Here is a 21,407-nt window from a genome sequence, read left to right on the forward strand (position 1 = left end):
TGTCTAAGCACCTTATCTGAATGAGAACACTGAGATGGATACTTTGACTAAAAAATGATTGGTAATTATTGTTTACTAACAGCAGATGGTGTCCTAAGAATTGCAGCTTGCATAGAAAATAATTCTCTCTAAGACCTTTGAAGAATAACCAAGCCAATATCAAAGTTCCAAGTTCCATGGTGAACTGGAAACTAAAACTGTGTAATTTGAACTAATCTTTCTTAGAATGTGTTTTCTTTGGGTCTAGATGTGAGAATTTTGAGTTTGCTGATGGGCCAAGACAGACATATAAGGAAGGATTTCCTTGTTTCCTGCCATTGTTAAAGTCTGATTTCCCAGATCTCCTAACCATTTTGTGATCATTGGGACAGATACATATTATGTATTTCCAAGACTTCTTTGCAGCTAAGTATGGTCATGTGTTGAAGTTTTGGCCAATGAAACTTAAAAGGATGTGTGTGGGATTTTGGGGAAGATTCTTCATGTGGGCATAGACATACCCTCATACTTCCTGCTTTGTACTGCCTGGAATGGGAACCTACCGATTAGAATGTGCTTAGAATGGTGGGACTGTGAGATAAAAGGAATTGGGGAATTTGGTGATGACTGGAGCTACCATCCCAGCCCTGCCTGCTTCCATCCAGGTTTCTTTTATGTTATATAAAACAAGTTTATATCTTATTTATGCTTGTTAGTTTTTTTTTTTTTTTTTAATTATTTTATGTCAAGTCATACAGATGGTGAAGAAATGGAATGTGGGAGTCTGGGAAGAACCTAGAATCCAGCAGTTTTTTAGGATTAAAAAATGTATTAATTTCTCACTTCTACACTCATATCTACTTCAAAATTATGGTAGCTACCAGATGACCACAGAAGCTGTTGTTATTAGATGTTGTTATATAATATGCGAACACATTTTGACAACTGTATTTTGAAACAATTGGTTTAATTTATAATTCTATTTATTACATTTTCTTCATTTAAAAACATTATTCTGAAAGGAGGTATGTAGGCTTCACCTACAGACTTGAGGGTGATGGATCACAAACCCCAGCTCTGCAGTGTTGCCTTAGCAGCAGACAGTTCCTTCACATCAGCACATGAGCAGGAGAATTGCTATATTTTTATAGCCCATGTCTTCATTTTAAGATCATGTGCCTAAGGCACTGTGCCTGGTACATTGTCTGGGATATAGAGGCTCTCCACAAAGACCAACACTCCTTCCTTTTCTTGGGACCTTGACAGGAGAAGTTAAGACCTAAACCCTGTGGTAACGGGCTTAATGTACAATAAAGGAGGCAGATCCTCTGAGTTCACTTCCCAGACTTCAAAGTTCAGGGTGAGAATGTTAATAAGAACTTCCCAGAACTGTGTAGAACTCTTGATCCCTAAAAGAGAAGTAGATGTGTCTTTTGGGAGGGGAGAAGGGGGAGCTATCTGTACCGTAGCTGATAAACATATTTTCCACAGTTGATGCACTTCAGATGAGGAGAGAGACAGGAGGGCTGAGGAAGCTGGCTTATGGCTGTGTTTAAGAATTAGAGACTTTCAAAACACTTGTTTCTGGGTACCATGAACAATGCAACATAGTCACTGAAAAAAACAGCCATATACTTATACTGTGGTAATGCCTTTTTTACCTCATGTCCATTTCTTAAATCCTTGAAGACCTTGTCATCATTGTTTTTCATGGCTGAAGTATATAATTACATCATAGAGTAAGATGAATCATTGAGTGAAAGCTACCTGAGACAAAGATCATTTTGTTCATATGAAAGATCAGTTTGATCCTGAAATGGACAAATCAAGAAATCACACTGGCGTATGCTGATGTACCAAACTGACTCACTTTGCAATGTCTTACTGAGACACTTGAACACAAAAATCTTCAGGGCTGTGACATTCAGGAAAATATGGCGAAGCTGGGCAGTAGGGCTCAGGGCCATCTGGCACCTGCCTTCCTAGCTAGGCTGGTGAGTGGAACCTCAGCTCTCGCTTTGGCTTCCTCTGTCACACTGCTGTGGGTGCAGACTACTTTGGTATGCCTTACAAGTTCTGTTCTTGTACTTTTCTCTTTTTATCCATCTCTACAACCTTTAAATGATAAGCAAAAGTTGAGAAAACATGGTTAGGAAAAGGTGAGCAAAGTCTTTTTAATAGTACAATTCCATCTTTCTCCCCTTACCTCAATTTCAGCCCTGTTTGTGGAAAGAAAAGAGTACACGTACTGAACGTTGTGTCAGGCATTGTGTGAAGTTACTACTTTTTGTATATAGTCCTTTAATACAGCAACTCTGCATTGTGCCCCTTTAATAGATGATAAAACTGAGGACCAGAGAGCCCAAGTAACTATCCTAAGTGTGATAAACCTAGAAAATGGCAGAGCTGGCAGAACTGGCTTGGAACCTGGGCCTGTCTTCCTTCTAAGTCCGTGCAGTTAACAACTGCCTGAGTTCAGAATTTAGAACACCTTGCTGCTGAGAAAGAGCTCAGCTCTGTGTGGTGCTGTCCACGCACCCTTCAGAGTTGCCTGGTGATATAAGCCAGCAGGTTAGGGTGTCTTCCGAGCTGGGGAGAGTGGCACTATGGCCTTTAGCATGGGTCTTTATAAAGGATGTACCCTTTGAATGAATACTAAGTCATCCAACAAATAAATGAATGAGTGATTCTGATTCGTCGGCCTCTAGGTAATCAAGGTCTTACAGTATTATTTTTTCCATGATTGTCTCTCATTATTTTAACTTAAAAATTTTTTTTAAATGTTTATTTTATTGATTTTAGAGGGAAAGGAAGAGAGAGAGACAGGAACATCAATCTGCTCCTACATGTGCCCCGACTGGGATTGAACCAGCAACTCCTGTGCCTGGGGACAACACTCCGATCAACCGAGTTATCTGGTCAGGGCATTAACTTTTATCCCCTTTTGTTTTTCCTCTGACTCCCCTGGTGTTCTTACCCTCTAGGCGAGGTTTACACATTTTACACATTTCAGCTCACCCTCTCTCTTTTCTGGAGCTTTAAGCTCACATTAGGCTGTGCTGAAAGTCTTGGTATTGGATGTAGAATATGAAACTGACAGCGATAATGGCTTTTAGAAAGCCTTTATTTTTTCAGAGGCTACAGGGAAGTGGATAGACTTTTTTTTTTATTAAATAATTTTATTTTTTTAATGGGGTGACATCAATAAATCAGGATACATATATTCAAAGATAACAAGTCCAGGTTATCTTGTCGTTCAATTATGTTGCATACCCATCACCCAAAGTCAGATTGTCCTGTCACCTTCTATCTTGTTTTCTTTGTGCCCCTCCCCCTCCCCCTTTCCCTCTCCCTTTCCCTCCTCCCCCCCCCCCACCCCCCGTAACCACCACACTCTTATCAATGTCTCTTAGTTTCACTTTTATGTCCCACCTACGTATGGAATAATGCAGTTCCTGTTTTTTTCTGATTTACTTATTTCGCTTCGTATCATGTTATCAAGATCCCACCATTTTGCTGTAAATGTTCCGATGTCATCATTTCTTATGGCTGAGTAGTATTCCATAGTGTATATGTGCCACATCTTCTTTATCCAGTCATCTATTGATGGGCTTTTTGGTTGTTTCCATGTCCTGGCCACTGTGAACAATGCTGTAATAAACATGGGGCTGCATGTGTCTTTACATATCAATGTTTGTGAGTTTTTGGGGTATATACCCAGTAGAGGGATTGCTGGGTCATAAGGTAGTTCTATTTTCAGTTTTTTGAGGAACCACCATACTTTCTTCCATAATGGTTGTACTACTTTACATTCCCACCAACAGTGGATGAGGGTTCCTTTTTCTGCACAGCCTCTCCGACATTTGCTATTACCTGTCTTGCTAATCAAACAGTGTGAGGTGGTATCTCATTGCAGTTTTGATTTGCATTTCCCTAGTAGCTAAAGAAGATGAGCATCTTTTCATATATCTGTTGGCCATTTGTATTTCTTCCTGGGAGAAGTGTCTGTTCATATCCTCTTCCCATTTTTTTATTGGATTGTTTGTTTGTTTGTTGTTGAGTTTTATGAGTTCTTTGTATATTTTGGACATTAGGCCCTTATCTGAGCTGTTGTTTGAAAATATCATTTCCCATTTAGTTGGCTTTCTGTTTATTTTGTTACCAGTTTCTCTTGCTGAGCAAAAACTTCTTAGTCTGATGTAGTCCCATTCATTAATTTTTGCCTTCACTTCTCTTGCCATTGGAGTCAAATTCATAAAATGCTCTTTAAAACCCAGGTCCATGAGTTGAGTACCTATGTCTTCTTCTATGTACTTAATTGTTTCAGGTCTTATGTTTAGATCTTTGATCCATTTTGAGTTAATTTTAGTACAGGGGGACAAACTGTAGTCCAGTTTCATTCTTTTGCATGTGGCTTTCCAGTTTTCCCAGCACCATTTATTGAAGAGGCTTTCTTTTCTCCATTGTGTGTTGTTGGCCCCTTTATCAAAAATTATTTGACTATATATATGTGGTTTTATTTCTAGACTTTCTATTCTGTTCCATTAGTCTGAGTGTCTATTTTTCTGCCAATACCATGTTGTTTTGATTGTCGTGGCCCTGTAATACAGTTTGAAGTCAGGTATTGTAATGCCCCCAGCTTCATTCTTTTTCTTTAGGATTGCTTTGGCTATTCGGGGTTTTTTATAGTTCCATATAAATCTGATGATTTTTTGCTCTATTTCTTTAAAAAATGTCATTGGAAGTTTGATGGGAATTGCATTAAATTTGTATATTGCTTTGGGTAATATGGCCTCTTGATTATATTTATTCTTCCTAGCCAAGAACAAGGTATATTCTTCCATCTCATTATATCTTTTTCGATTTACCTTAACAATGGTTTATAGTTTTCATTATATAAGTCCTTTACATTCTTTGTTATGTTTATTCATAAGTATTTTATTTTTTTTGTTGCAATAGTGAAGGGGATTATTCTTTTGAATTCGTTCTCAATTGTTTCATTGTTGGCATATAGAAAGGCTATTGACTTCTGTATGTTAATTTTGTATCCTGCGACCTTACTGTATTGGCTTATTGTTTCTAGTAGTCTTTTTGTGGATTCTTTGGGGTTTTCGATGTATAGGATCATATCATCTGCAAAAAGTGATACCTTTACTTCTTCTTTTCCGATATGGATGCCTTTTATTTCTTTGTCTTGTCTGATTGCTCTGGCTAGAACCTCTAGTACCACATTAAATAAGAGTGGAGAGAGTGGACAACCCTGTCTTGTTCCTGATTTAAGAGGGAAAACCTTCAGTTTAGTGCCATTTAATATGATGTTAGCTGATGGTTTATCATATATGGCCTTTATCATGTTGAGATATTTTCCTTCTATACCCATTTTGTTGAGAGTCTTAAACATAAAATTGTGTTGTATTTTATCACAAGCCTTTTCTGCGTCTATTGATAAGATCATGTGGTTTTTGTTCTTTGTTTTGTTGATATGGTGTATTACGTTAACGGTTTTACGTATGTTGAACCATCCTTGAGATTCTGGGATGAATCCCATTTGATCATGATGTATTATTTTTTTAATATGTTGTTGTATTCGATTTGCTAGTATTTTGTTTAGTATTTTAGCATCTGTATTCATTAGAGATATTGGTCTGTAGTTTTCTTTTTTTGTGCCATTCTTGCCTGGTTTTGGTATGAGGGTTATGTTGGCCTCATAAAATGTGTTTGGAAGTATTGCTTCTTCTTCAATTTTTGGAAGCCTTTCAGTAGAATAGGAACCAAGTCTTCGTTGAATGTTTGATAAAATTCACTGGAATAGCCGTCAGGGCCTGGACTTTTATTTTTGGGGAAGTTTTTAATGGTTTTTTCTATTTCTTCTCTACTAATAGGTCTGTTTAGGCTTTCTGCTTCTTCTTGACTCAGTCTAGGAAGGTTGTATTGTTCTAGGAATTTATCCATTTCTTCTAGGTTGTTGAATTTAGTGGCATAAAGTTTTTCATAGTATTCTACAATAATTCTTTGTATATCTACGGTGTCCATGGTGATTTCTCCTTTTTCATTTTGGATTTTGTTTATATGAGTTCTTTCTCTTTTTTCCTTGGAATGTCTTGCCAAGGGTTTGTCAATTTTGTTGATCTTTTCAAAGAACCAGCTCCTCGTTCTATTGATTTTTTCTAGTTTTTCTGTTCTCTAATTCATTTATTTCTGCTCTAATTTTTATTATCTCCTTTCTTCGGCTGGTTTTGGGTTTTCTTTGTTCTTCTTTTTCTAGTTCCTGAAGGTGTGAAGTTAAGTGGTTCACTTGGGCTCTCTCTTGTTGGTTCATATATGCCTGAAGTGATATGAACTTCCTTCTTATCACTGCTTTTGCTGCATCCCATAGATTCTGATATGTTGTATTGTCATTTTCATTTTTCTGTATATATCTTTTGATCTCTGCACTTATTTCTTCTTTGACCCATTCATTTTTTAAAAGTATGTTGTTTAGTTTCCACATTTTTGTGGGATTTTTTTCCTCTTTTTTGCATTTGAATTCTAGTTTCAAGGCTTTATGATCAGAAAATATGCTTGGTACAACTTCGATTTTTCTGAATTTGCTGATGTTGTTTTTGTGGCCCAACATATAGTCAATTCTTGAGGATGATCCATGTACACTGGAGAAAAATGTATACTCAGTCACTTTGGGATGAAATGTCCTGTAGATGTCTATCATATCCAGGTGCTCTAGTGTTTTGTTTAAGGCCACTATGTCTTTGTTGATTCTCTGTTTGGATGACCGATCTAGAGCCATCAGCGGTGTATTGAGGTCCAAGTATGATTGTATTTTTGTCAGTTTTTGTTTTAAGATCAATAAGTAGCTGTCTTAAATATTTTGGTGCTCCTTGGTTTGGTGCATATATATTAAGAATTGTTATGTCTTCTTGATTCAGTGTCCCCTTAGCCATTATGAAATGGCCATTTTTGTCTCTGAGTACTTTTCCTGTCTTGTAGTCAGCATTATCCGATATGAGTATTGCTACACCTGCTTTTTTTTGGATGTTATTTGCTTGGAGTATTGTTTTCCAGCCTTTCACTTTGAATTTGTTTTTATCCTTGTTACTTAGATGTGTTTCCTGTAGGCAGCATACAGTTGGATTTTCTTTTTTAATCCATTCTGCTACTCTGTGCCTTTTTATTGGTGAGTTTAATCCGTTTACATTTAGTGTAATTATTGACACTTGTGAGTTCCCTATTGCCATTTTATATCTTGCTTTCTGTTAGTTTTGTGTCTTGTTTGATCCTTCTCTTTCGTTTTTCTATCTTTTGTTTTTATTTGGTTGTATTCCATACATCTTTCCTCTGTTGCTATCTTTTTTATTTCATGTGCTTTTGTGGTGGGTTTTTTCAATGGTGGTTACCTATGAGTGATGAAAAGGGTCCCTACCCTGTTCATTATAGCAAACTATTTTGTGAGTACTTTTGCACTCCATCGTCCTTTGCTACTGTTAATCTCCATCTTCTCCCCCCCCCCTTTCTTTTTGTTGTTGTCACAGTTTAAATTTGGTTTTATTGTGTTCTTCTTGGAGCTTTTACTTGTGGCTCTGTTTTTTTTTTGTTCTTTGTATCTGATTGGAGAACCCCCTTTAGTGATTCCTGGAGTGGGGGTTTTCTGATGATAAATTCCCTCATCTTTTCTGTATCTGTGAATGTTTTTATTTCTCCTTCATATTTGAAGGATAGCTTTGATGGGTATAGTATTCGTGGCTGAAAGTTCCTCTCTTTCAGGACTTTAAATATTGGGGTCCACTCTCTTCTAGCTTGTAGAGTTTCTGCTGAGAAATCTGATGATGATCTAATGGGCCTTCCTTTATATGTTGTATTCTTCTTTTCCCTGGCTGCCTTGAGAATTTTTTCTTTGCTGTTGGTTTCTGTCAATTTCATTATGATATGCCTTGGAGTAGGTTTGTTGGGGTTAAGAAAACTCGGAGTTCTCTTTCCTTCTTGAACTTGAGGCTTTAGTTCTTTCCACAGGCTTGGGAAGTTCTCATCTATTATTTGTTTGAGTATGTTCTCCATTCCATTTTCTCTCTCTTCTCCCTCTGATATACCTATAATTCTTATGTTATTCTTTTTGATGGAGTCAGATAATTCTTGTAGGGCTATCTCATTTTTTTTTAATTTTTGAGTCTCTTTCTTCTTCTCTCTGTTGTGCCTCAAGTTGCTTGTCTTCTATTTCACTAATCCTCTCTTCTATCTGACCTGTTCTATTAGCTAAGCTTGTTACTTCGTTTTTCAGCTCGTGAATTGAGTTTTTCATCTCTGTTTGATTTGTTTTTATAGTTTCAATTTCCTTGGACATATATTCTTTGTGTTCATTGAGTTGTTTTCTGAGCTCCCTAAATTGCCTTTCTGTGTTTTCTTGTATATCTCGGAGGATTTTTAGGATATCTATCTTGAATTCTCTGTCATTTAGCTCCAAGCTTTCCAATATATTAAATTCTTTCTCCATAGATTTTTACTCATCTAGCTGTGTTACCTCTCTTTCTTTTGTATCCATGATATTCGATTTTCTCTTCCTTAATGGCATCTGAGGGTGGTTTTGTTGATAGCATTAATGAGATTTAATAAAGAATAAAAAGTTAAAAAAATAAAATATTGAAAAGAGTTGTTTTCTTTTAAAAAAATTAATAATGAAATAAAGAAAAATAAAATAAAATAAAAATTTTAAAAAAGGGAAATTATTCCCCCCTCCTTTTTTCCTCTCCTCTCCTCTCCCCTCTTTTTTGAGGAAATCTTGTGGTGAACTGTGAATTATAACAAACAATGCCTGTAATGGAGGGCCTGAATTGGGGAAAAATAATAAAGGGGCAAAAAAAAAAGAAAAAAAAAAAAAGAAGGGGGTATGGCCCCACAAAAAGCAAATAAGGAAAAAATTTGGGTCAAGAATAAAATGATTTGCTTATAGGTGTTGGTTGACTAAGAGTTATGATGAGAGGAATAAGAGGAAAACAGAAAAATGGGGGAACAAATTAAAAAATTACTATTGTATTTAGTGGAACAAGAACTAGATAAAATGGAGAGCCAGGAATGGGAGCACTGCTAGTGAGTTAAAAAGGTGAAGTAAAAACCCCCCAAAATGCCACAAACATAAGTTTGAGTCCCAGATAAGATAATTTGTTTGTTATTGAGGTTTGAATGAGAGGAGATGTAAAGGAGAAAGGAAGAAACTAATATAGAGGGAGAAAAGAAAGAGAGAGAGAGAAAAAAAGAGGGAACCACTAAAAGAAGAAAAAAGAAAAAAGAGGGGAGAGAGAGAGAGAGAGTTAAGGGTTTTGGAGTGCAACCCTCACAGAAAGAAAGGAAAAGGAGAGAAAAGATAATGAGGAGATGTAACACTTATGGGTAGTGTAGTTGAAGGAGAGGAGAGAGTAAGACCGGCAGAGAGTTAATCGGCCAAATTGGAGGAGGAAAAAAAAATATCAAGAATGAAGATAAGAGAAACGAATGAACAATTATAATAAAATGGGATAGGTTATAAAGTCTGCAGATTATTCTTGATTTTGAGAGGTTATCTTCTTGCTTTTTCTTTTCTCTCCCTCTTCCTGGTCGGTGACTCTGTACCCCAGGTTCTGCCCCTTTGGCACGCTCAGGTAGAGGTTTGCAGTTGATAAGTCTCTATGGTGATATCATGTATTGTGCTTTAGTCTCGTTGGCAGTCCAGGCTCATTAGCATTTATAGGCTCCGACAGTGAGAGAGTCCGTGTTCCTGGAGCCTTTCTCCTAGTCTTTCCTTCCTCAATTAGTAGCCTGATAATCCAGCTATGGGGTTGCTGCTGCCTCTGCCTGGATAGTAAGAGGCTCAAAGAGCTGGCAACTCCCCACTCTATTTCCACTCAGCACAGGGCTCTGGGTAAGGCTCAGTCAGTCAGAGCTGCTAGCATAATCAGGCGGGGTTTCCACCCACTCAAAGACCTCTGGCTCTGCCACTCTGTCCAGTAACACAGGTGGGCGCCCACTTCCGGAGTGCTTGGAGGAAACTCTCGCTATCTGCACGCACAGACCAGGATATCTGGCCAGCAGTCTCACACTCTGAGTGAAACCCCCAACCGCATGGAAAAGTTCCTGTGTTGGAATTGGCTCTCGCTCCGTCCCCGTGCGCGGCTTTTGCAAGGCGCTGGTGTGGCCTGAGATTCCGCTTTGGCCCACACAAAGGCCCCTGACTCTGCCCCTCTGTGCAATAACACGGGCGCGCACTGCCGAGGCACTCGGAGGAATCTCTTGCTATCTGCACGCGCAGACCAGGATATCAGCCCGGCCGCCGCGTTTCCCTCTGAGTGAAATCCCCACCAGCACGGAAAAGTTCCACCGTTGGAATTAGTTCTCGCTCCCTCCCGTGCGCAGCTTTCCCAGGGCACTGGGGCTGCCCAGAGATTCCACTTTCGGCTCACACAAAGGCCTCTGATTCTGCCTCTCTGTGGGGTAACACGGGCACCCACTCCCGGGGCTTAGGAAGAAATCTCTCGCCCACTATCTGCATGCGCCGACCAGGAGATCGGGTAAAATGGCTGCCCCGCTTGTCTGTCTTTGTTTGGGTTTGGTGCGAGTGTTAGCTTGTATTTCCTGGGTTGCCACAGGATCAGTTTTTCCTCGGCTTGGATCTCCATGCCACAGCTTGGTTTGGCCGTTTGTGCCGTGGCCTGGATCTATTCATCCCCTTTGCCCGCCTCAGTTTCTATATTCACGGATCCCAGAGAAAGCCGCCCTGTTTAGGTTAGTGAGGAAGGCGGAGCATTTCTTACTCCCTATTTCCTTCGGGGTTTGGTTATATATTTAGCCAATTTTTCGCTCGACCATACCTTCGGGTGTATTGCGAAACATCTGGAGGCTCCAAGGACAGGTTTTTCTGTTTCTGGTTGAAGATCTTGTTGAGTTTTGGGGGAGATTTATCGGTATCGCTTCCTACCCTGCCATTACTCTGATGTCATCTCTCGTGGATAGACTTTTTAACCCCTTGACTATTTTATGTAAAGTAAAAAGATGTGTCATAGAAAAAAAGATATCTGAATGTCAAAGTTACTTTTAAAGTAGGATTTTAAACCTGATGAACAGAAAAGCCCTTCAGCCTGTATGAAAACAACAAAACTGACATGTCGATACCAACTGAGTCAAGCTGCTTTTCTCTTTTCCTGTTCACAGCTCTCCCTGTATGTCCTTCATGAAGACTCAGTGTCATAGTGATCACCCACAGGGAGAGGCAGGGAGTTTAATTATCTCAAGCCAGGCTGCATGGGAGAACCACCTGGGGGGGGGGGCTTCAAATCTATCCCCAGCCTAGAGAAACTGATTCAGTTGATCTAGCATAGGTAGCCTGGGTATTTTCATGGGGTGGAGGAAATGGTAGACACTTATTAAAAAGTGTTTATGAAAAAGCAGAAACAAACTCATAGATACACAGAGCAAACTGATGGTTGCCAGATCGGAGGGTGGAGGGGTAGGCTGGGTGAAAAAAGTGAAGGGATTAAGAAGTACAAATGGCAGTGACATAATAGTCCAGGAATGTAAAGTAGAGCACAGGGAATGCAGTCAATAATATTGTAATAACTATGTATGGTGCCAGGTGGGTACTAGACTTATTGGGGGATCACTCTGTAAGTTACAGAAGTGTCTAAACCAGGGGTCTCAAACTCGCGGCCCGTGGGCCGCATGCGGTCCGCCGAACAATTTTGTGCGGCCCACAGACTAATCCACGAAGTTCAAAATATTTTGGATAAAATTAAGTAAGCCTAGGGGCCTACTTGTATTTTTCATTTCTCTAGCATCCTAGCTAGATATTAGCTTAGTTAACAGCAGTTGTGATGTGAACTACAGTTTCTGGTCGTTTTGTGACACTGAGTAAACTGCATGTACGATTGTGCTTGTTGTACTGAATTTTTTTTGTTTTCAACTGCAGTGAGAAAAGTGTTGCATAACAGTTGCCTTTTGTAGACCTAGTGCGGCCCGCCGAACGGCTGTGATCTTGCTCTGCGGCCCACATGCTGAGTTGAGTTTGAGACCCCTGGTCTAAACACTATGCTGTAAACCTAAAATTAATATAATATAATTAATATTGTATTAATATTTATTAATAATTAATACAATTATAATATAATATAATTGTAATTAAATACTTTAATTAAAAAACATAAAAAGTTTTATCTCCACCACTAAAAAAAACTGTTCATGAAAAAGTATAACATCTATATAGTGACATGCACAAATCTTAAGTACCCATCTTACTGAGTTTTATATATGAATACCTCTGAAAACCACCCCCATCCAGTTACAAAACATCATCATCTCCCAGAAGCCTCAGCACAAGATTTTTAAACTTAAACTCTTTTATTTTGAAAAAATTAAAACTCTTTAAGTTGCAAGGATATTAACAATGCAATCAGCATGGGTATTTTAAAAATCTCTTCTGTTGATTCTAATATATATACAGAATTGATTGTAATAATTTGTTCCATCCCCTCGCCCCCCCCCCCCCCACACACACACACACTTTGGGCCATAGAAAGCCTTTAATAAAGCGTGGGCATAAAGTTTTAATATTCTGTTACTGATTTCTTAACCAGGACATTATTTCTAAATTAATGGCAGCCTCAGATACATTTGATTTTGTTGTATTGCAATTGTTTTTGTAACTTTCCATGCATTGTTTATGATTCACCAGCTTCCCTCTTTCCAGTTTCATATGGATTACTCAGCCCTTTTTTCCATAAAAAAGAGTATCTTATATGTGATTAAGAAAAATAAAGGTGGAGATCATGTTAAATTTTGGTGGGTCAGCCACTGACTAATGGTTGGCCAGGCCAGAGACTAAGTCTGGAGCCCCGATGGTTTGCAGGCAGGGATGTGTGAAAGGCAGGATGAGGAATGAAGGCCTTGTGACGGAAAACAGAAAACAAAACAAGAGCAACCATGCACAGGCCTGGGGTAGGTGTACAGACTGCCAGAGACAACCTGAGCTCTGAGTTCAGGAAGGCCAGCAGGAGAAATTCTGAGATATGATGACAAGGGAAGATGAGGGAGGTGACAGAACTGAACTCAGGAGTCAAGCTGCTCCAGAGACTAAGAGTGGCCAGAGTCAAGGAGCTGTGCTGTCTTCAGAGGCTGAGACACAGAACCATGTTGGCCTCAGAGGGAATCCAGCTGCCAGGTTTTGCCCTGTGCAAACTACCTGGCAGAGATGGCCAGTGGGCTACAACTGTGTCCACCTGAAAGATGCCCCTTATTTTAATTTGCACAAAGGCTGGGTATGGACTAGTGGTGGCTTTGGGAGCAATGCTGGGAACAGCTGGACTCTTGGCACAGGCTCTGCATCTCCTTCGCCCACTACACACTTCCTAGGAAGCAATTCCTTACATGTGGCAACGTGACTTTTCCATTCACAACAGCCGGCTGAGTGGGGTAGGAGTTAGAGGTAGCCCCACAGAGGAAGTTTCTGAGAGTGGCTGGGGTCTTGAGGTCCCAGATGAAGAAAAAGAAACTCCTCTAGGTCCTGAGGTGGTGGCAGAAGATGAGTATCTCATGATGGATATGGGTAACTGCCTGTAAGAGGGCATCTCTGAACAGTCTAGAAAAAGGTAAGCCCATCACTTGAGCTTGGCACCCCACTCAAATGTCTGGCAAAGAAAGGTCTCTTCAGGCCAAGTAACCAATTCCTTAAGTATGTTTTGTTGTTGTTAACTACAATGTCAGTTCTGAAAACTGGTGGTCCAAGAGAAGACCACCCGTGAGGAAGGGCTCAGGATCCTTCCTGCTGCCATCTCAGTCCTGAGCTGCTAGAGAGGTGAGGCTGACACGGGCTGTGACTTGAGTGCAAAGGGGGTCAATAAAGGTACTGTGTGTGCCTTATGTATATGACAGTTTCCCAAACAACTGTAAGTCTTGTTGCCTTTTATGCTGATTATGCTCTGTGCATCCTCTCATGTCCCCTTGGCAAGTACCCCAGAGTTGATGGCAGATAAGAAACAAATAAAAGTAGTGGTTCAAAAAACGGCAAAAATGTGGCAGTATTCCTACACAACCACTGGCACAGCCTTACCTTCTCCAGCTCTCTGTATGGGGGGAGGGAGTAAATCCTAGACATTACCAAAGGGAGAAACATGACAATAACAGCATTGTTCTCAACCAGCATGTATAAGAGAGAAGAGGGATGGTAATGGAGGCTGATTTAAAACAAGGTGACTGCAAGGCTGGTGCAAGGCCAGCCTCTTACCGTAGTGCGGGATGATGGCCCAGGCCATGGCAGAGGCGTAGATGCCACCAATCATCCAGAACATGCAGAGCCAGCTCAGATGCTCGCCCCGCTTCTCTCGGGCCAGGACCTCAGCAAAGTAGGAGAACACTATTGGAATGGCTCCTCCAATCCTGCCAAGAGGTACAGAGAATCCATGAAAACAGGGTTCACATGGTTATGTGAGACACAAAGGGCAGAACCAAAGCATGTGTTAACAACACAAGCTCTCTCTCTATCCCAGAATATAGAAGAATGTATATTTTCTATCATTTTATAACTATAATATCATAATCTCTACATGTAATAATAGCTTTATTATCCCTCTAAAACCTTGAACCTGCAATTAAGCTATGTTACCAAAAGGTGGCAGTGGTATCTTATTTGTGGTTTACAGATCTTGTCTTAAGATTCTGATGGGCTTCCAGCTCAGTGTTGAATGTTCTATATATCTTTCAAAATTTATAATATTTGATATATTCTAGTGAATATTTTAATAATGCATTTTTAAAAAGAAATAGTATGATAAGTGCCACCCATGACATGGTGACTTTGGAAGCTGCTTCAAACACTTCCAGGAGGCTGTCTCCACCTATACGTATGGCTGTTCTATAGTAACTGCTCCCAGTCAGGCTGATGTGTTGACAAACCAGGTTGTTTCCTAGAATGAGTCTTGTCCCAATCCAGTAGATTCATTGCAAAATGAGCACATGTGCAAGGGGCCCTGGTAGAATCAAATAACAAGCTACTGGTTTAGATACCAACAGAATGAGGTACAATTCTTCCTTTCAGTCAGGGTAATTATAAGAGATCTGACTGAGTTCTAGAGAAAAGACATGATCCGTGACTTCTACTCAGTTTAAGGGTTTCCTTATGTGGGCCTACGGAATAAAAATGATGATTTTTGTTCATTCCAGGGGGATGAGCCACAGATTTCATCAGAATTTCAAATAGGTCTTGATCCTCAAATTTTAACAACTGTTGCCCTTGAAAGTTAGGTGGTATAAGAAAACATTACTTTCTATCATTCCAAATAATATATGAATCCTTAAATATTTTTTAAAGATATGAACAATGTAAGCAAGTTGTAGAGACAACACCTAGTGATATAGTTTAAAAAAATATGTGCTAGTTCCTTTATGTTCAGATTTCTGTAAGATGAATTGACATTAATATTTTATATAAATGTGATGTCATGGAATAAAATATGGGTTTATCCATTTAGCAATAACTGATTTCTCTAGAGCCTTTGACATGGTGTTGGCAGTGGCCTTAGCAAATGTAATCTGAAGAAAAGTCATGTCTGTAGGAAACTGGATGTACTAAATGAACTGCAGGATTCATAATGTCACTCTACCTCAACTGGTAGGTCAAAACATGGCTGCTTTTCATGAGGCTACCCTGCTTAGAGTGATGAAGGAGTTGTGTGCTTCTGGATATGGGCAGACCACGGGGGCCAATATTTTTCAATCTGTGGGCTACAAAAATTAACTTAGTAGCTGTAAGAAGCATTTTAAAAATCAAATAGAGTGTTGCTCAAGTAATGAGTATCATTTCATGAAACTTTTGTCTCCGTTATAAACATATTTATAATGTTTCATGTACATATGCATATACACATATATGAAAATGTATAATGAGTCCCAATGTGTTTCTTAATGAGAGTTGCTTTTCAAAGAGTTTAAAATCACTAACTTAAAGCACCTATATCTGTTTTCTTGGATGATGAATGTGGCAGTTGTATCTAAAATTTCTAGAAGTATGACTCCACATGACTTCAGATGCAGTACAATTTAATGCCATCACACCAGGGGTGGCCAGCCAGGTTCCAGTCCATCAATCAGGCCCCCAAACAAGTGTGTGTGGCAGGTGTCAGAGCTGGCTCTGTATCACATCACATCAGGCACACACAGTCCTTTGTCTGGCTCCTTGAGGACCTCAAACCATGGACATCTAGTTGAATTTAAAAATTCAACAAAGTTTTGAACATATTTTAAATGGTTTCATTAGGCCCTGGCCAGATAGCTTGGTTGGTTAGAGCATTGTCCTATAGCACAGAGGTTGCCAGTTCGATTTCAGATCAGGGCACATACAGGAACAAATTGATGTTCTTGTCTCTCTCTCTTTCTTCCTCTCTCCCTTTCTCTCTCACTAAAACCAATAAATAAAAATAAAATAAAATGGTTTTATTACAACACAGAGTTTTAATGGAAAATAAGATGTCTGTGTCGTAAATCATTTAAAGCTACTCCTTTTTCTCACTTGATGTGAAGCATCTGTTTGATTGCGTCATGAAGTCCCAGGTCCCTAATCTGTGGCCTCACTTCTCAATGCATAAAAGGAGTCCCAGTTTTTATTGACTTTTCACATTCTAATTAATGTTTCATCAGGATTCTGGACATTTTGTGTAAGAGCAATAACCCATACTTCCTGAAGGCACAGTTGCATGTCGAGATATGCCAGGCTGCTCTGAATGGGATGAATGTACTCCAGGGTGACTAATGGCAAGTGGAAGACTGCAGGCTCACCTGTTAGTTCTAAACAAATCACTGCTGCGTAAAAAGAGAATACCAACTTTTAAGGGCAGATAAGCAATCTAGTTGGTTTTGATTCAATGCCTCCTTTTTAAGGTAATTATTTTTGCATGGATGTCTCTCAATGTTTGTAAGGCAGACAGCAAGGAACTCTAATATCAGTGGATTAATGAGTCTGAAGAATGACAGAAGGAGTCTATTTAAGTCCTTTGCAAAGTTCTGCAGATTCAAAGACCTACAAAACAATCCAAGCATTCACATTTCTTATTGTGGGTGACAATCTATCTTGGGGAAAACATTGCTCCTGGTCTTACTGTGATGTCCGTTAAGCGAGAAAAAACACAGTGTGCTGTAATGTTAACTATTACTAGTATTTCATATTCCATCAGATGCTTATACATTGTTTACATTATTTATGTTTACATAGATGAAGAAATCAGGTCATGGTGGTTAATAAAGAATTTTTCTCAGGATTGGTTACTAAGTCTATTTTATTAGCTGTCAAGGGGTCAAATCTTAATTATCCTTGGTAATAGGAGGCACAGAAGAAATAATTAAAATCCATACTCTATATAAGTGGATTCAAAATAAACTGCATTGACACAAATAAAATAGAACATTGATATTTGGAATTTCAAAGTTAAAATTATTCCCTAATAATATTAGTTTAGGCTTGTACAACTTTGTTATAAGAATATAAAGAAACTAAAAAAAAAAATTCAAACTATTAAAAGACATCCCTAGAATAATTTGGGAGCTCTCTCCCACCCCATTCTATGCGTGTGCATGAACACAGACACAAACAGTCCCTCAAGAAGGTCTGTATGTCACTCAATACAAGGCTTCTGGTGAATGCCATGAAATATTTATTTTCCTCAGTCGTTTAAGACAAATTCATGAGGGCGATATTGTGTAAGGCAAAGGGTTTATTAGCTTTACAGACAGGATTTCTCCTTTGTTGGGAGAATGATTCACATAAGTTGAATCAGTTTATCACAGCAAGATGAAGGAGAAGGCCAGAATTACTGTGTGCACAAACCTGGAGAAGAAACCAGGAGGCCGACTGCCCGAAGGCCTGCAGCCTCGCAGCCACCCCTTCTAGGGCTGCAGTTCAGAACGTACCTCAGTAGGGGCTTGTTTGTCCCTGTACCACATCACACTGATGTGTGCTGGCTACTGAGATGGGGACAGTCAGGTTTCCGCTCTGGAAGAAGGGGATGTAGATAATGAAGAGTAATTGTACTTAACCCCTTGAGTAGTGAGTTTTTCATGCTTGCTGACCCCTGGAAGTGAGTTATTTTTTCAAAAAATAAAATTAGTTCCAGTTCCAGTTTTATTAACTTAAAATCATGTTTGTTTGATAATCAATTAATGAAAACAAGAAGAACATACATTTGCCTTTTTTAAATGTTGTCTTACAACATTTAAAAAATAAATCAATTGTACTCTGGATGGTCAGGAGGCATGAGGATGTACATGAACATCCCTACTACTCAAAGGATTAAAATGGCTTGAAGTGTGACATGTTAGGGGAGAAGTTACAGAATGTCTAATGATTTTTTGTCCTGAGGAGGGATTCTACATAGTGATTCTGCTCTGCTTTCATTCTCCAGTGAGCACGTAATGAAGAATAACTTCATTCTAACTTATTTCACTATGCGATTGTCAAACAGTCTTTTACCTCAATCTTTCTCTTTCCATTTCCATTAGGAAATAGGGCATAATGGGAGGACATAATTAAGGAGGAAGCTGAGTAACTGTTATTAAGTCACATGTTCATAAGTATTATACACAAAGGGCAAAATCCACCAAAAACTGACTCTAGCAACTTTTATTAAGACAAGTATTATGGGTTTATAAGAAGAATAGTGAATTGTATATCCTGTATCAGGAATCACAATTACAAAAATGTGCATGAAAAATTTCCTTTTAAGCCTTACTCAGAAGCAAAAGGAAAAAAAAGGAAGACACTGAACTACCTGGAAAGTTGCATAACAATTCAGAACCAATTAATTATGTTTTATAATTGGACAAAGAAATAAACAGTTAAAGCAGCAGCTCCAAAGATGTACTTTTCAGCAGTTTCCTCTTCATGAAAGTAAATAGACTATCACAGAGGAAGTTGTTCAGAGGCTTAGATGAAAGAACACAAATCTAATGGTCTCTGAATGAGCTGAGTTTGCATAGGAAATGAGATTGCAATATTGATTAGTAGGCACATGTTTATTGTGAGTAACCAAGATAGAAATAGGACACTTACTAGTAATAAAACTACTCATCAAATCAAGGATGAGAATCTGTTGTGCCCAGTGGTCGTGCTAACCTGATGGATGGTTTGGATAGCTTTAGTCTTCCAATCTCCAAAGCCACCGTTTAAAGAACAATATTCTTTGATATGGGAAGTTGCTATTTTTAAAAATTATATAAACTATGAATAGAATAATTGGTAGAAAACAGCTACTTAAAAAAAATTGAGATGCAAAAATATAACGTGTGTTTTTAAGAAAACATAACTTCAATCCAACCCCTAGCCCTGTTTTGCCATCACATTAGTGCCTGAGCCTCCAAACTTACAGAAGTCTGTGTGTTCCCAGCAGCAGACCTGGTGCCACTGGGCAGAAAGTTATAGTCATAGATCAGGATTCTAATGTTGCCTGGAAAAAAAATATCAATCTAGGTACTAAGAGAGCTGGAAGAATGCATTCATTCCCAGAGCATCTAAATGGTGTCATCAATAAAAATGATCATTATGATGAACTGTAAGAAATGATGATAAAAATATGCAGACTTTTCCAGCCTGTATATAACCACTCATCCAGTCCTCTACTCACCTGCCATTTAGCCATCCATCTATCATCTCCCCAACCACTCCTTAACCCAGCCAAACTCTGAGCCAGGCACATCACTAGTTGCTGGAGGTACAGGCACGAAGACCACAAGTTCCTGCCCTCAAGTTGCTCAGAGTTGAGTCTCAAGAGGGCACATGGCTAATGTTTCACAATTACACACTGTGAGTCTAGAAGATCTTTTGCTCTGTTACTTCTCTCAACAGCAACAGCACCTTTGCTAAAGGGTATATACACCTGGAAATGGAGTGTGTCCAAAAGGTCAACCTTACATGTGGGAAATTCTCATAAAAGGCATTGTCTAAAACACTGCTTTTCAATAGAGATATTATGCAAACCACATATATTTTTTAATTTTCTAGAAAAGATATTAAAATGCAGCAAAAAAAATCAGGTGAAGTTTACTTTAACAGATATTCATTTATCCCAATATATCTAAGTATTATCATTTTGAAATGTGATCAATATAAAAATTACAAATTAATCAAATATTCTGCAGTTTCTTATGTGCTCAGTTTTTGAAATTTAATGCTGTATATTGAGGACATCTTAACTTGGCCGTATTTCAAGTGCTTGGCAGCTATGTGTGGCCTGGTGAATAACATAGGCCTAAGAAAACACTAATCCACTGTTTAGAGTTTGGGTTTCTGATTATTTTTGGATTAAAGCTAATTTAATCTGTTGCCTCATCTGTATTGGCAGAGGTCTATCCAGTTTGATCCTTTAAATCAGAAATCTTCCTGAACTGCCCTGTTCAAAACATTTATTTAGTGCCTATCTTGTATCAAGCATTGTGCTATGAAATCAGACATTTCTTCTTGAATCTGAGACAGCACAACCTGGTGATTATGAGCATGGGCTCTGGAGCTAGACTGCCTGGGTATGATTACACCACTTACTGTGTGTCCCTGGACAGTTACTTAACTGCTCTGTGCCTCAATTTTCTCATCTGGAAAGTGAGTAGAATAAATAATATCTTCCACTTTGGAAGGAGGTACCATAAGGTTTAAATTAGGCAATATTTTTTTTCTGTTATTTTTTAAAATTTATTTTTTTATCTAGACAATTAAATTTAATAGGGTGACATTGGTACATAGATTTAGAGAAAACATCTCCACATCATTTGGATAGTCAATTATGCTGTATACTCATCACCCAAAGTCAAATCATCCTCTGTCACCTTATATTTTGTTTTTCTTTAAACTCCTCCCCGCCTCCTCCCTTCCCCTTTCCTGGTAACCACTGAACTTTTATCTATGTCCATGAGTCTCAATTTTGTGTCTCACCTATGTATGGAATCATACAGTTCTTAGCTTTCTCTGATTTACTTATTTCACTCCGTATACTGTTATCAAGATCCATCCATGTTGTTTTAAATGATCCGATGTCATCATTTCTTATGGCTGAGTAGTATTCCATAGAATATACGTACCACATCTTCTTTATTCAATCCTCTATTGAAGGGCATTTCAGCTGTTTCCATATCTTGGACACTGTAAACAATGCTGCAATGAACATGGGGTGCATGTGCCTTTACATACCCATGTTTTCAAGTTTTGGGGGTATATACCCAATAGAAGGATTTCTGGGTCATATGGCAGTTCTATTCTTAATTTTTTGAGGAACCACTATACTTTCTTCCATAATGGTTGTACTACTTTACATTCCCATCAACAGTAAATGAGGGTTCCTTTTTCTCCACAGCCTCTCCAACACTTGTTATTACCTGTCTTAACAGGTGTGATGTGGTGTTCCATTGTAGTTTTTATTTTATTTTAATTTATTGTGTTTGCATAG

At 38.7% G+C, this 21,407-nt stretch overlaps 1 protein-coding gene across 2 annotated transcripts in view; it reads right to left on the reverse strand.

Moving 5' to 3' along the window:
• Positions 1 to 21,407, reverse strand: part of SV2C (synaptic vesicle glycoprotein 2C) — a 261,877-nt gene that overhangs the window by 101,162 nt on the left and 139,308 nt on the right. For both annotated transcript variants that reach the window (XM_066386345.1, XM_066386344.1), the window contains one exon: positions 14,213 to 14,364. In XM_066386345.1, coding sequence (XP_066242442.1) covers positions 14,213 to 14,364 — 152 coding nt within the window. The remainder of the gene's footprint in view (positions 1 to 14,212; positions 14,365 to 21,407) is intronic.

Source organism: Saccopteryx leptura, chromosome 5 (assembly GCF_036850995.1).
Source record: "Saccopteryx leptura isolate mSacLep1 chromosome 5, mSacLep1_pri_phased_curated, whole genome shotgun sequence".
In the NCBI taxonomy this organism is placed as follows: Eukaryota; Metazoa; Chordata; class Mammalia; order Chiroptera; family Emballonuridae; genus Saccopteryx; species Saccopteryx leptura.